At 49.3% G+C, this 15,923-nt stretch overlaps 1 protein-coding gene across 6 annotated transcripts in view; it reads left to right on the top strand.

The window, feature by feature from the left end:
• LOC146798510 (cytochrome P450 2F2-like) overlaps positions 1 to 15,923 on the top strand; it is a 443,597-nt gene that overhangs the window by 261,217 nt on the left and 166,457 nt on the right. For 5 of the 6 annotated variants that reach the window (XM_085625789.1, XM_085625792.1, XM_085625791.1 and 2 more), the window contains exon 6: positions 7,878 to 8,054. The exons of the other annotated variant lie outside the window; for it this stretch is intronic. In XM_085625789.1, the coding sequence (XP_085481915.1) occupies positions 7,878 to 8,054 (177 nt within the window). The remainder of the gene's footprint in view (positions 1 to 7,877; positions 8,055 to 15,923) is intronic. 6 annotated transcript variants of the gene reach the window in all.

Raw genomic sequence — 15,923 nt, forward strand, 5'->3', positions numbered from 1 at the left:
ATGCGTTTATCTTGATACTTTTGTTTTCACCTTTGACCTTTCTTCTACAGTTGAGTATACAGATACATTTGTTTGTTTTGATTTTTTTCTATAGGCTTTACAGTTGGAAGCCATCTAGGTAGTGGAGTGTGGCCTTCGCCACACCTGCGCAGTGGTATTCTCTTGCCACGAGTTGGTAAGAACGGAGCCCTCTTCTTGTAAACCTAGGTCCTGATGAATGCCCTGGACCCGCTCGGGCCAAGAAGGCAGAAACATGTCGACCTAACACTAGACGGCTAGGGGACACCTAAAATACCCCACCTGCCGCTATTTGTTTTTAGCATCATATAGTTACTGATCACATTAAAAATATTTTTTAGTAACTATAATGATTTTTAACTTCACGTTCTACCCCATGGGCCCCCACTCTTTAGTTTAGAAGTGCATCCCTGTCTCCAGGTGTATGCCCGCCCTCCATCAAACGAAGGTTTTGGAGGGCGAGGACTGGCCGATGATGAAGCATGACACCAGGTGGTGTGTGAGGCCAGTCCGTCACTTTTTGTGAGATGTCCACACTTAACTCACAACTGTAGTAAGGTCACATCACACAAAGAGAAGAAAATAGCCCTGGAGCAACTACGGCTGCAAGAGGAAATCGAGGAAAAGAAACGGCATCGAGAACTCGAAGAGAGACTGCTAACCCTCGAGCATGAGAGGAGCCTCAAAGAACTCGAACTGAAATCCAAAACGGGGGAGACCAGCTCCCCCGGGGCCCGGGACGCTCTGCCACTGACCGAGCCAAAGGTTTATATCCCCAAGGATGTCGTCAAAGAGTACTACAAGAACGACGACATCCAGCAGTGGTTCCGAGCCTACGAGGTAGCCATGACCTCCCATCGGGTACCCCGGAAGGATTGGGGTGCCGGCCTATGGGGGAGGTTCCTCAGCGAGGGCCGTGATACCCTGCTGCAACTCCCCGATGCAGTGATGACCTCCTACGATCACATGAAGGAAGCCCTACTCACCCGCTACGGACTATCAGCCGAGATGTACCGGCAGCGCTTCCGGGACTGCAAGAAGCTCCCCGGTACCACCTGGGTCGAGTACGTGGACTTCTTCAGCTGGGCCTTTGAAGGGTGGATAAAAGGGAGCAAGGTCACCTCGTACAATGAACTGTTCGACCTCATTATCTGGGAGCACCTCGCCAACAACTGCTTTGTGGAACTAAGGCAACACCTCCTAGACAGTAAGTTGACCGAGCCCCGGAAGCTCGCCGCTGAAGCAGACCGATGGGTAAACACAAGGGTCCCCCGGAACCCCGTGGGGGACTACCAACGGAGTACCACGGGACCTCCTCGCCAGCGGGGCGGAGGAGGGGGGTCCCACCGCAGCCGAGAATTCCCGGCTGGACCGCCCAGAAGCCCGCCACGAGGCCAAGTCACCAACCACACGTCCCCGACCCTGGGCCGAAGGGGGACCCCCATCGCCCGACCAGGACCCCGACCACCCGTGACCTGCTTCGGCTGCCAGCAGACCGGCCACTATGCGAGCGACCCGGCCTGCCCCGTGAACCGACGAAACGGGACCGCTGGGCCCCCTCCCCGACAAATAGCCGCCGCTGCCCTGGGGGAAAGAGAAGAAGAGGAGGAAAGCCGCGAGGACGGGTCCCCCGAGTGGGAACCGGCGGCCATGTCGCTCGTCTGCCTGGGCTCCTGAGAAATGGTGCCCCGAGCTGCCATCCCAAGCAACACCCAGAAGTACCAGCAGTGGGTCACCATCAACGGACGACGGGCCGAAGCCCTCCGGGACACTGGGGCTAGCGTGACCGCTGTCCGCTGCCACCTGGTGACCCCCGAACAAATCCTGCCACATGTCCTATGCCCTGTCCAGACCGCGGACAACACCGAAAGCATGTGCCGGATGGCCAGGATCCCCTACGAGTGGGGAGGAGTGTCCGGCACCCTAAAAGTGACCGTCCGCGACGACGCCCCCGTGGACTGCCTCCTGGGGAATGACCTAGAGAGCTCCCCCTGGGCCCAGGTGGAGCGCCGAGAGCATCTGGGGATGTTAGGGCTGCCTGAGTGGGCCTGCGCCACCACCCGGTCCATGACCACCCAACCCGCCGCTGCCGCGGCCACCGACCAGCCTATGGGCCCAGAACTATCACCCTCCTCCAGCACGGAGAAACCAGACGATGAGGCCGGGCCATCCGAACTGTCTCCCGACGAGGCCGCCTCACTCAGCGAGATCCCCGAGTTGGCTCAGTGGCGCCACGATGGGGGCCCCACCCGCGAACAATTCCAACAAGAACAGAAGGCCTGCCCGTCCCTCGAGGGGGCCCGACAGCAAGCGGCCGCCCAGGCCTCGGGGGACCCCACGGGAACCCACTGGGTCTATTGGGACAATGACTTACTATACAGCGAGCAGAAAGTCGCCGAGCTGGGAGCCGGCCGGGTGTTGGTGGTTCCCCTCCGGTTCCGGGAGTTCCTCCTGAACCTGGCACATGACGTGCCCCTCGCCGGACACCTCGGGCGGGACAAGACTTACAGCCGCCTAGTGACCCATTTCTATTGGCCCGAATGCGGAGAGACGTGGACCACCACTGACGGTCCTGCCAGACCTGCCAGGCTAGCGGAAAAACGGGGGGTCGAGTTAAAGCCCCCTTCCAACCATTTCCAGCCGTCCACACCCCGTTCGAACGAGTGGGGATCGACATCGTGGGGCCCCTCGACCCCCGAACCGCCCTAGGACACCGCTTCATCCTGGTACTGGTCGACCACGCCACCCGATACCCTGAGGCCATCCCACTCTGCACTGTGACAGCTCCAGTGGTGGGCCGGGCCCTGATGGGCATCTTCTCCAGGGTGGGGTTCCCCCGAGAAGTGGTGAGCGACCGGGGTACGAACTTTATTTCAAAATACATTAAATCCCTCTGGCAACAATGCGGGGTCCCCTACAGATTCACTACCCCTTACCACCCCCAGGGGAACGGACTGGTCGAGCGGTTCAACAGGACCCTAAAAGGGATGATCAAAGGTCTGGAAGAGCCCCTGCGGAGGAGGTGGGATGTACTGCTGCCCTGCCTCCTGTTCGCCTATCGAGAGGTACCCCAGAAATCCCTGGGCTTCAGCCCCTTCGAACTATTGTATGGGCACCCCGTCCGAGGGCCCCTCAGCCTGGTCAAGGAGGGCTGGGAAGCGAACGTCCAAGATGCCCCCCCGACGTCTACCGGTACCTCCTGACCCTGCGGAACCAGACTCGGAAGTTCCGAGGCCTGGCAGAAGCCAACCTCGAAGCCAGCCAAGAAGACATGAAGCGCTGGTATGACGCAAATGCCTCGACCATCGAGTTCGAGCCAGGCCAGCAAGTCTGGGTCATGTCACCCGTGGACCCCTGCGCCCTGAAGGACAAGTGGGCCGGGCCCTTCAAGGTGGTTGAGAGGAAGAGCCCCGTCACCTACCTAGTTGACATGGAGTCCCCGAGGAACCCCCTCCGGGTCCTGCACGCCAACCGGCTGAAGCCTCACTTTGCCCGAACTGAACTAAGCCTGCTGCTGGCTACTGATGATGGGGGCGAAAGCGACTCCGAGCCCCTGCCAGACCTCCTGGGGTCCTCGGGCCAAGACGGTTCCCTGGAGGGAGTCCACCTCTCCGACACGCTGACCCCAGAACAGCGCCATGACTGCCGGAGGCTGCAGCAACCCTTCGCTGCCCTCTTCTCTCTCACGCGCGGGGTGACCCCCTGGTGCGTACACGACGTGGATACCGGGGACAGCCCCCCTGTGCGACATCGCGCCTACCGAGTACCTGACCGAGTTCGGGCCTGCATACAGACCGAGGTCGCCAAGATGCTCGCCCTCGGAGTCATTGAGTCCTCAGACAGCCCGTGGGCCAGCCCGGTGGTCTTGGTGCCGAAGGCCGCCGCCCCCGGTACTTCTCTGGAACTCCGATTTTGGGTAGACTACCGGGGCCTGAACGCAGTCACCAAGACCGATGCCCACCCCCTGCCCCGGGCAGACGAGCTGATCGATCGCTTAGGGGCCGCCCGCTACCTAAGCACCTTTGATCTCACCGCTGGGTACTGGCAGATCAAGCTCACTCCCGGCGCCCAGGAACGATCCGCCTTTTCCACCCCCGAAGGGCACTACCACTTTCGGGTGATGCCCTTCGGTATGAAGAACGCCCCAGCGACCTTTCAGAGGCTGGTAAACAAGGTCCTGGCCGGGCTAGAAGCCTTCAGCGCGGCCTACCTCGACGACATTGCAGTCTTCAGCGACCACTGGGCCGCGCACCTGGGACACTTCAGCGAAGTCCTGGCCGCTCTTCAAAGGGCCGGGCTCACAATTAAGGCCAGCAAGTGCCAGATCGGTCAAGGATCTGTGACCTATCTGGGCCACCAGGTGGGGAGTGGCCAGGTGGCGCCCCTCCAGTTGAAGGTCGATGCCATCCAGGCGTGGGAGCCCCCCGCAACCCAGACCGCTGTCCGGGCCTTCTTAGGCCTCACGGGCTACTACCGGCGATGTATTAAAGATTATGGCAGCATCGTGGGCCCTCTTACAGAGCTCACTTCCAAGAAACAGCCCAAGGTGGGCACTGGACGCCCCGCTGTCAGACCGCTTTTGAAGCCCTCAGGCGGCCATGTGTGCTGCCCCGGTGCTACAGGCCCCTGACTACAGCAAGGAGTTTGTGGTGCAGACCGACGCATCAAGGTATGGGGTCGGGGCGGTCCTCTCCCAGATGGACGCCGAGGGCCACGACCGACCTGTGGCCTTTATCAGCCGCCGACTGCTGCCACGAGAACAGAGGTGGAGCACCATCGAGCGGGAGGCCTTCGCTGTGGTATGGGCCCTCAAGAAGCTCCAGCCCTACCTTTTCGGCACCCACTTCAGGGTCCAAACTGACCACCGGCCCTTGCGGTGGCTCATGCAAATGCGGGGCGAGAACCCCAAGTTGTTGCGATGGTCCATCTCGCTGCAATGGATGGACTTCACTGTGGAACACCGGCCCGGCAACGACCACGCCAATGCTGACGGCCTGTCCCGATTCTTCCGCCTCGGCGAGGAGAACCCCCAAGGAGATGGGTGACTCTCCCTGCCTTCAGCTGGGGGGGACGCGTGTTGGAGCCGGCCTCGTGGCGTGGTCCTGTTCCCCCTCGCTCAGCCACACGAGGTCCCATGCACCTCGGGGCTCCTCCATCTTGGATTACACGTCACTCCACGTGACCACCTCCGTGACCCTGCTCTACCCGGCCTTGGTCCCAGTGGGGCCCGACATCGAGGCGCCAACCCCTGGCCCGGGGGATACCACGTGAGCCCTTCCCAGTCTCAGCGGAGGGCAGTATCGATGGGACCCCCAACCGTCCTTCCACACCTAGGTGCGATCGCCCCACAGCTCTCTGGGGCCTGGCGCCTCTCCTGCTGGGCGTCTGGCCGCGCCCTACCCGGCCTCTCCGCCCTCCTGGGCGCAAGGGTCCGGACATCAAAGGGCTCAAGACCTATATCTGGGGCGACCCGACAACAAGATGACAGTTGTATCCCGGAGTCAAGAGCCCTGCTGATCGGATCGCGGCTGACCCTACGGAGAAAGACTCTTCCTGAAACTACCTACTGAGCCCTGCTGACGACGTCGCGGCTCCATCGTGCTTACAAGACCTTCACGAACCTTTGGGGCCCTGCAGACGCCGTCGCGGCCCGACCTTGTTGCAACAGACCATCAGAGCCCAGCTGACCTCATCGCGGCTCGACCGAACACGGACCTACCACCGGAGCCCTGCTGACTGTGTCACGGCTCGATCCAAGTGGAACTACCACCTGAGCCCTGCAGACGCCGTCGCGGCTCTCCACGTCTGAGCCGCTCTGAGACCAGCACCCGAGGTCTGGCGCAGAGCCTTCCCGTACCTGACTGGTACCAAGACTGTCCCGCTACCCTATCCCTCCAAGAACATTGAGACTCTTACCGGATCACTCGATCCCCTTGTAAATATTGAACCGTACTCCTTTTTATATAAAGAACCAAGATAAGCAACTGATACGGAGTCCTGTGTGGTGGTGTTACTGGGCCTAGTACGATTATAGGAGAAGGACCTCTCCTAGGAGGCTTCTCAGCGGCGCTCGGCTATAACTTGGCGGTAGGAAGGTGCCCGGAGTAGTCCCTCCGACTCCCCGGTGGTCCTCCCTCCAACAGAAGGGTTCCCTTCCTGTACAAAATACTATGCACGGCACGATGCAAAGCTTTTCCCACTTTGCATATGTGCTGCACAGTGCAGCACGCATGGAAAGTCGAAAAAGCACGGTGAAATGAAAGCATTTCTCCTGCTAGCTCCTCCTTTGAAGGGGCGTTAACTTTTGGCACAAAACCATGTTTACAAATATTTGTAAATATGGTTTTGCGTCAAAAGGCATGGGTGGTTGCATGGGAACGCCCATGTACCACCCACGTAACGCCCCCTCGGCGCAAAGTAACCCAAAGCAGTTCTTTGCGCTGCTTTGTGCTACTTAAAGAGAAATATAGCACACAAAAAGAAAATAGCACACAAAAAATTTGCGCTGGTTAGCATCACTTTTGTGACACTAAACCAGCGCAAAAGTTTTGAAAATCGTCCCCTTAGCCTCTCCAAAACATAAAAGGAACACTAATGCACAGTAGATGGTGGCTTCAATTTCTGATGATGCGTTTTGGTGGGAAATAACTTTATAACAACCACCTTCTTCAGGACTTCTGTATAGATATATGTTCCCAGGTACAATCTCATATGATATTGACTGTTTATGCCATCATCTTTGATACTATACACCTTCAGGTACACTTCAAACCATGTAATCCATTCTATCCAGTCATAGTTAAAAGAATCTCTATGGTATTCTCAGTTTATGTGGAGTGTAAACCTCCAGGCATTGATTAATATTTTCCAAGATGCCACTGTTTGTGAGAGATCACTATAATCAATCCCTTCAGATGATGAACATTCAAAAATGAATAGTATCCTAGGTCATTACTACATAATCTGCTCCTAATCATATAAAGGACGGACTACATTCAATCCCTCTCATTCTATCAACTATTTCACCATTAATCCTGTGTTTTTAGAGAATGTATGGCCCTCAGGTCATCCGTGCTAGGGGTTTGCAATAAACCAATGTTGTGGACCCCCAGCTCCAAAAAAGAATGGGGAACCACATGTTTGGCAGGGCAGGTGGACCACCAGTTTATGGCTTATCACCCCGTCCGCCAAACCTTACATGACCACCTATGCCAATCATAGTCAATGATAGAGTTGATAGAACTGCTAACATTTGTCAAAGGAGTGCAGATAGAGAAATATGTAGATGGACATTTTTATAGTATAAAATTAATTTGTATCTATGCCATGGAGTAGAAAAAAAGACGTGTGAGCTTCTGAGCCAGTAGGTAATGTCAAAGATATTTATTTATAACATGAGTGATAGTTCCATGGTTGAGCTATGCAGTACCATGTATGAAGTAGAAGCTTTCACCTTGGAAGACCACTTAAGAATATTCAACAGCTCTGTTATGGAGCTGGTAGCCACTGGGAACCTCTAATGTTCAGCCATGTGTTGGATTACAGGTAGGGCTCTAAGCACCCTGATGGTAGTTGTAATGGATTTGAATGTGCATTTAAGTGTGACCAGGCCACAGCCTACTCTCTGATGACAGTTATTCTACTGCCACTCAAGCAGAGGGGTATAGCTATCATTATGGATGTAATCAAAGTACATACTTTCAGCCTCTTCATTTGCTTCGCTGGCCTTAATATGAAGGATGTAATTGTGCGGCGGTGATCAGATCTATGGCATACACAAAAGACATAAGATATTGTCAAACTGGTGCAAAGATAACATAATGAATAGTGTAATCTGCTATTTCTTCCATTCTATCTAGCTGTATCACATTTTCCCAGATATAATGGAGTGGATACCTGGGCCTCACATCCAGTTGTTCAAGGACTTTGGGAAAATAGCAAGTTTTATTTCAAAAAGAGCTAAGAAGAACCAGGAAACTTTGGACCCAAACTGTGCTAGAGACTACATCGACAGCTTCCTAATTAAGATGGAGCAGGTACATGTCATGGTAACAAACCAGTACTGTGGGCATAGGGTTGGTAGGAATCAGGCAGTGGTGGCTCATTTGATTGTGTACATTGGCTTCCATTTGGTTTCAAATCGGGATATGTGAAGTTCCAAAAGGGTTTACTTGTGACCATCATTGATGTTGTTAAGCAAATGTGAGAAATATGTAAAGGCAAGGAGGTTTTATGCACTCAGGCTCACACAGAATATTAGTGATGCTTTTTCATTATTGCATACTCCTCACTCTCACTATTAGTATCCTATTACCTTGAGTGTGTTGTGCCACCCATGATGAAAAGCTACACAGGAAATGTATTCATACACCAAAATCAGATCTTCAAGCTAACCTGTGATTATTTTTAGTATTACAGCTCTCAGAGAGAGTGAAAAAAAGATTGCATGGGGTATGTATTATTGCATGTTTGAGCTCAAGTGTTTGGAAAAACTATGATTGAACGTAAAGGAAATGAAAACATAAAACGTCAAACTACGTAAAGGTTAATATTTGAGAACAAATCAAACCCAAGTTCACATAATAAAAAAATTCTCAGGCTCTGCTTTTGAGAATATGTCAAATCTCCTAATCCAATAGCACAAGCAGGTTCATTCAACAAATTTTGAAAAACTCAGGAATGCTTGTAGTGTCTCTACTTATTTGATTCGTAAGAGAATCTAGCAAAGTGACAAATTGATGAAGGATCCTTTCTTGACACTATCTCAGAAGACCAGTGAAATGACAGTTATCTTTAGATATTTTCTTGACATTGAAGTATATTTGTGTAGTTTTAAGGGGGACTCTGAAAACCAGTTGTTACCCAAAAATACACCTGGGGTTGAAACACACATTACATTGCTGTAATCTTCGGAGATTAGATAACATCATCGGAGAGATCAGGGAGTGTTTTAGATCACTTAATAGTTTTGGGAAAGGTCATAGCGGTTATTTAATCTCTGCTTATGTGTACAATACCAGAGCCTGTTTACAGAGACAAAGCTTAAATATACTGCTTTTAAAGTCTATCTCGGGAAACAGTAACTAAACATACCTTATTATAAATAAAATACGTTGATAAAATGGCCAAATCTCATAGTCAGGTGAAAAGAAGACTAAGTAATGTGTAAAATGTTTTAGAAAAAACAAAAAACTCTTCTCACCGAGCACTACCATTGCCCATAATGCATTGCAGAGGCTGCAGGAAGTTGCAACTAAAATATTTGTCCCCAGTATCTCAAGCCCTATCAGTGAACCCAGCCTTTTCATTTTTTGCTTATTTTTTCCTTCCTTCGCTGAGAGACAACATTATTGATATTTTCCCGACAATCACCAAGAATTCACTTTTAAGAAATACCTGCTTTGCCGAAGGAGGAATGAGCAGAAGGATCCTCATATCAAGTCCGTGACGTAATTTCCAGGTTCCCAAAAAGTGGAGAAGGGTCCTTCGAGCTCCAAGATGTTCAGGAGAGATCTAGAGGGACTACACTATGAGCAAAGAAGCCAAGAGGTATGCTGCCTCTGAGGCGGAAAAAGGCCAGAATTGAAGACTTCTCCTAGCATGCTTCACCTGTTTCAGAATCACAAAGAGAGAGATAAGTAAAGGCAACACCAGCATCATTCGCTCTGCAGTGGCATTCAACATTGATGAAGGAAAGTTGTATAACATTACCACACACACACTTACAATGCATGCTTACACCAGGCATCCTTGCCTTTACCATGCATTCCCTTTACCCCCCCAAACCTTTACCAGGCATATATCTTTATCGCACATACCTTTAGAACGCAAGGCAAGTATATATAAGGTAAGTGATATATGTATATATTCACTGAAAAACCAAAGTTAAAGCAACATTATAGTTGGGTGAAATGTAAAGTAACAAAGTAACGTTCAAAATGTTTAAAAAGCACAAAAATTATCAGTTATAGATATCTCAAGTAACTATAATTCGTGCCTCACCATGCACAGTTTTCTCATCAATAATTTCATTGCAAATGTTACGGTGATATTATCAATGATGTCATAGAAGATGTCATGAGTGATGTCATATGTGGGGTATTAGCAATGCATGCAGGGTGACCCCCTGCAGGCAGCCAACCCAATGCCAAAGCCTGTGCACAGTGAGGAGATGGCCACAGGGCATGGCCTGTGGACAACACCCTCACAGGAAGTCAACCGCAAGTTGCGCACAGCCGTAGGCCCTGAAGACAGTAACCTCCCCACAGACTGCAGCCCCATGCCATGCACAGCCCTTGGAGTTGCAGCATAGGGTTGGCCTTCGGGCCCCATGGACCCATACCTCAGGATCAAAACATATATATATCTTAAGGGGAGGTGGGCATGCAGCTCTCCTTTCTTAGCATTAATAGGCCGTGAGGACCCCAGCCTGAGGGCCAAATTCAACTACAAAGGGGAGGGGGCTACTCAGCCCCATCCCGAGCCTTAATAGGCCTTGGGGTACCTATTCCCTGGGTCCAGATTAAAAGGTGAGAAGGGCATGCGGCCCTCCTTCCTGAGTCTTATGGGGCCTAGGGACCCCATCTCACTGTGCTAAAGACAATAAAAATGGTGAGGGCCACATGGACCCCATCACCAACCCTTATTAGACCCACATTCCCTGGGGCCATACCTTATTTAACCAAGAGAGGGGCCCTTCTCCCTAACCTATAATGGCCTGGGGTCCTCATTTTTTCCCAGCCAAAGCACCCACAAACAACATGTTTGGGGCTATGGGGCAGCCCTAGATTCACCTTAGACCCAGCCTGCTCCCCGCATAGTCCAGGAGCAGGCATTGCTTCTGGCCAGAGGGAGCAGCTGTTTTCTTCTTATTCCGTCTGGGCAAAAGCGAAATATATATATCACCTACAGGCGATCACCAGTAGGTAGTTATAGTTAGGACCTATTTTACATAGGAAATCCGCAACATTCTATTTGGAATAACTTTGGGGCCCGTTGACGAATCTTCGCGAACATTTCAAACCTTTTGGCCAGCTCCGGTCCGCTCCTATCCTGAAAGTTTTGGGATGATTCATGTAGCGGGGGCTGAGAAAAAAGGGGGGTCCCAAAACATGTTTTCCCCATGCAATTTCCCAAAGGACCTTTAGCCGCAACTACAGCCCGAACTGCTTAACGGAATTACACCAAATTTGGCAGAAAGGTAGACCTTGTTTCAGAGTTGTGCCTTTTGCTTAAATGGTGTGAATCCGTTCATTAGTTCCTGAGAAAATCAAAAGTAAAATCACATATATATCTGGGCCGAGCCTAACCACACATCTCACCGTGAGATCTGATTGGCTGTCAGCACTTCATCCAAGAAGTGTTGGCAGCCATCTTGAGACCAATATACATGATAGCACCTCATTAAAAAGCATTGCAGTTAATAGAAGGTTTTAAGACTTTAGTTACATTATAAATAATTTTTTGATGGTACCATACTCATTTTAAGAATTGTGGTATGTTCTAAGGTGATTTTACCATTTAAAAAAGCCTTCTGATGGGATATCATAAATCATGTTTGAGAGAAAACTATTTTCTCATGCTTTTCCCACAGAGGTTTGGAAGGTGAGCTATAGGCTAAACTGAGAGCATATTTTCTGTAAATTCACATTATCTTTCTCAGTCATGTGAGAATGAAGTCTGACATTCTCAGTAAAACATGTACAAGGGCAGAGACTGTCAGTTGATTCCTTTGTGTTCTACTGCAGCTTCCCAGTGTGTTCCAAAGAACAACTAGAGCGCCAACAGTCCTACTTATGATAAACGTATGGCACACCTGAAGCCATCTGGATTGGAATAAAGTGGTAACTCTTAAAACATTTAATTTAAAAAGGAACAAAATGAGGGGGTTCATTTTGCCACAGAAAATATGATTAGTGCTGCAGAAAGAAAAATTAGGGCACATTCATTAAAAAATTCTGACATGCAGACTGAAACATGCACTTTCAATACCAGCAGCAGACTTCCCTGGTGAGCAGTAGCTTTACTACACTGATCTAATGAGCAACTAGAGTGCTAACATTCTGAATTTATGGCAAATGTGTGACACATCTGAATGCCTTCTTGATGGAATCAAAGTAAAAAACTGAAAATATGCCTACTGAGGAGACTGTAGTAAATGAGGAAATTAGGAAACTTCATAACCAATAAGACTCCCAAGATGGCCACCAGAGACAAAAGAGCCCAAATGTAGCACAAATATCACCCTGATGTAGCCCAAGTATAGCCCAATGACAGAATGTCCCAGAGTGTTTTAAAGAACAACTAGAGCGCTAACAGTTTTATTTATGACAAAAATATGGCACACCTGAAGCCATCTTGAATGGAATAAAGTGTTAACACCTAAAACATTTAATTTGCAAAGGAACAAACTGAGGGGGTTCATTTTGCCATAGAAATTATGATTAGTGCTGCAGAAAGAAAAATTAGGGCACATTTTGACTTCTCAAATCCTCTTCTATTTCATTAAAAAATTCTGACATGCAGACTGAAACATGCACTTTGAATACCAGCAGCAGACTTCCCTGGTGAGCAGTAACTGCTTTACTACAGTGATCTAATGAGGAACTGAAGTGCTATCATTCAGAATTGATGGCAAATGCGAGACACATCTGAATGCCTTCTTGATGGAACCAAAGTAAACAAGCATTGAAAATGCAACAGGTCTCACCCTCGTTTAAGTTAAAGCAATTCTGTTTGTAATTAGGTGGCATTTTAGCTTTGCTTTCATTAGTGTTTTTCAAAGTTTCATGTACATACATGCATATGTATGTATATATGTATATCTATATGTATTCATGCATTTATATTTATATAGATATGCAGATTATATATATATGTTCATTTATGTATGTCTATATATATACCCATACAAATATATAAATGCATATGCATATATATGCATATATATATATGTGCATATGTGTGCGTGTAGAGAGAGGTAGAGAGATAGAGGTGTAGAGGTAGAGGTGTGGAGGTAGAGAGGTAGAGGTAGAGAGGTAGAGAGTAGTAGAGAGAGAGGTAGAGAGTAGAGAGCGAGTAATAGAGAGTAGTAGAGAGTAGTAGAGAGTGAGTAGTAGTGAGTAGTAGAGTGAGTAGTAGAGTAGTAGAGAGTGAGTAGTAGAGAGTAAGAGAGAGAATAAGAGAGAGAGTAGTAAATGTAAATGTAGTGCATTTATATAGCGCTCCGCACCCCCCCCCGAAAGGGTCTCTCAGGCGCAGTGCACATACCGCTGTGGAACCCTTCCTGGCCTTTCCCTGTGAAGTGCCCACTCCTGGGCACCCCCAATGTGAAGTCAGGCATCCTAGCGCTTTTGGGGCCATTGTGGAGATTAAGCAAGCTATTGCCCAGAGTTGCAGAGTGGGACTCATGATTAGAATAGGCACCGAGGCGAGAATTATCGGGTCCGGGGAAATTGAGCCCAAGACCCGCCGAGGCGGGAATTGAACCCTGGTCCGGGCCAGACCTCTGCATCAGGGTCTGCCGCTCTAACCATTGAGCCACACTTCTCCACCATTGAGCCACACTTCTCCACCATTGAGCCACACTTCTCCAGCAGAGAGTAGTAGAGAGTGAGTAGTAGAGAGTAGTAGAGAGTAGTAGAGAGTGAGTAGTAGAGAGTAGTAGAGTGAGTAGTAGAGAGTGTGTAGTAGAGAGTGAGTAGTAGAGAGTAGTAGAGAGTAGTAGAGAGTGAGTAGTAGAGAGTAGTAGAGTGAGTAGTAGAGAGTGTGTAGTAGAGAGTGAGTAGTAGAGAGAGTAGTATAGAGTGAATAGTAGAGAGAGTAGTAGAGAGTAGTAGAGAGCGAGTATTAGAGAGTGAGTAGTGGAGAGTGAGTAGTAGAGTAGTAGAGAGTGAGTAGTAGAGAGAGAATAGTAGAGAGTGAGTAGTAGAGAGTAGTAGAGTGAGTAGTAGAGAGTAGTAGAGAATGAGTAGTAGAGAGTGAGTAGAGAGTGAGTAGTAGAATGAGTAGTAGAGAGTAGTAGAGAGTAGTAGAGAGAGAGTAGTAGAGAGTAGTAGAGAGTGCATAGTAGAGAGTGACTAGTAGAGAGTGAGTAGCAGAGAGAGAGTATTAGAGAGTAGTAGAGTGTGAGTAGTAGAGTGAGTAGTATAGAGTAGTAGAGAGAGTAGTAGAGAGTGAGTAGTAGAGAGTAGTAGAGAGTGAGTAGTAGAGAGTGAGTAGTAGAGTGAGTAGTAGAGTAGTAGAGAGTGAGTAGTAGAGAGTAAGAGAGAGAGTAGTAGAGAGTAGTAGAGAGTGAGTAGTAGAGAGTAGTAGAGAGTGAGTAGTAGAGAGTGAGTAGTAGGGAGAGAGTAGCAGAGTAGTAGAGAGTGAGCAGTAGAGAGTGAGTAGTAGAGAGTGAGTAGTAGAGAGTAGTAGGGAGTGAGTAGTAGAGTGAGTAGTAGAGAGTAGTAGAGAGTGAGTAGTAGAGAGAGTAGTAGAGAGTGAGAATTAGAGAGAGAGAGTAAGAGAGAGTAGTGGAGTGAGTAGTAGAGTGAGTAGTAGAGAGTAGTTGAGAGCGAGTAGTAGAGAGTGAGTAGTGGAGAGTGAGCAGTAGAGAGTAGTAGAGAGAGAGTAGTAGAGAGTGAGTAGTAGAGTAGTAGAGTGAGTAGTAAAGAGTGAGTAGTAGAGAGAGAGTAGTAGACAGTGAGTAGTAGAGAGTGAGTGGTAGAGAGTAGGAGAGAGTAGTAGATTGAGTAGTAGAGAATAGTAGAGAGTGAGTAGTAGAGAGAGTAGTAGAGTAGTAGAGAGTGAGTAGTAGAGAGTGAGTAGTAGAGAGTAGAAAAGAGCGAGTAGTAGAGAGTGAGTAGTGGAGAGTGAGTAGTAGAGAGCGAGTAGTAGAGAGTGAGTAGTAGAGAGTTAGTAGTAGAGAGAGTAGTAGAGAGTAGTAGAGTAGTAGAGAGTGAGTAGTAGAGAGTGACTAGTAGAGAGTAGTAGCGAGTGAGTAGTAGAGAGTGAGTAGTAGAGAGTAGTAGAGTAGTAGAGAGTGAGTAGTAGAGAGAAAGTAGTAGAGAGTGAGTAGTAGAGTAGTACAGAGCAGTCAGTCAGTGTCAGTCAGTGTCAGTCAGTGTCAGTCAGTGTCAGTCAGTCAGTGTCAGTCAGTGTCAGTCAATCAATGTCAGTCAGTGTCAGTCAGTCAGTGTCAGTCAGTCAGTGTCAGTCAATCAGTGTCAGTCAGTCGGTTTCAGTCAATCAGTGTCAGTCAGTGTCAGTCAGTGTCAGTCAGTCAGTGTTAGTAAATCAGTGTCAGTCAGTGCCAGTCAGTCAGTGTCTGTCAATCAGTGTCAGTCAGTGTCAGTCAGTGTCAGTCAGTCAGTCAATGTCAGTCAATCAGTGTCAGTCAGTCAGTTTAAGTCAATCAGTGTCAGTGTCAGCCAATCAGTGTCAATCAGTGTCAATCAGTCAGTGTCAGTCAGTCAGTGTCAGTCAGTGTCAGCTAGAGCAGCTCTGCTGACCTGGTTCTCTGGCTCTAAAGCAGCTCTGCTGACTATGGTTCTCTCTCTCTAAAGCAGCTCTGCTGACCTGGTTTCTCTGGCTCTACGGCAGGTCTGCTGACCTGGTTCTCTGGCTCTTTAGGCGACAGAGCAGCTCTGCTGATCTGGTTCTCTGGCTCTACAACAGCTCTGCTGACCTGGTTCTCTGACTCTAAAGCAGCTCTGCTGACCCGGTTCTATGGCTCTAAAGCAGTTCTGCTGACATAGTTCTCTGGCTCTAGAGCCGCTCTGCTGACCTGGTTCTCTCCCTCTAGAGCAGCTCTGCTGACCTGGTTCTCTCCCTCTAAAGCAGCTCTACTGACCTGGTTTCTCTGGCTCTACAGCAGCTCTGCTGACCTGGTTCTCTGGCTCTACATCAGCTCTGCTGACCTGGTT

Source organism: Triturus cristatus, chromosome 9 (genome assembly GCF_964204655.1).
Source record: "Triturus cristatus chromosome 9, aTriCri1.1, whole genome shotgun sequence".
Lineage (NCBI taxonomy): Eukaryota > Metazoa > Chordata > Amphibia > Caudata > Salamandridae > Triturus > Triturus cristatus.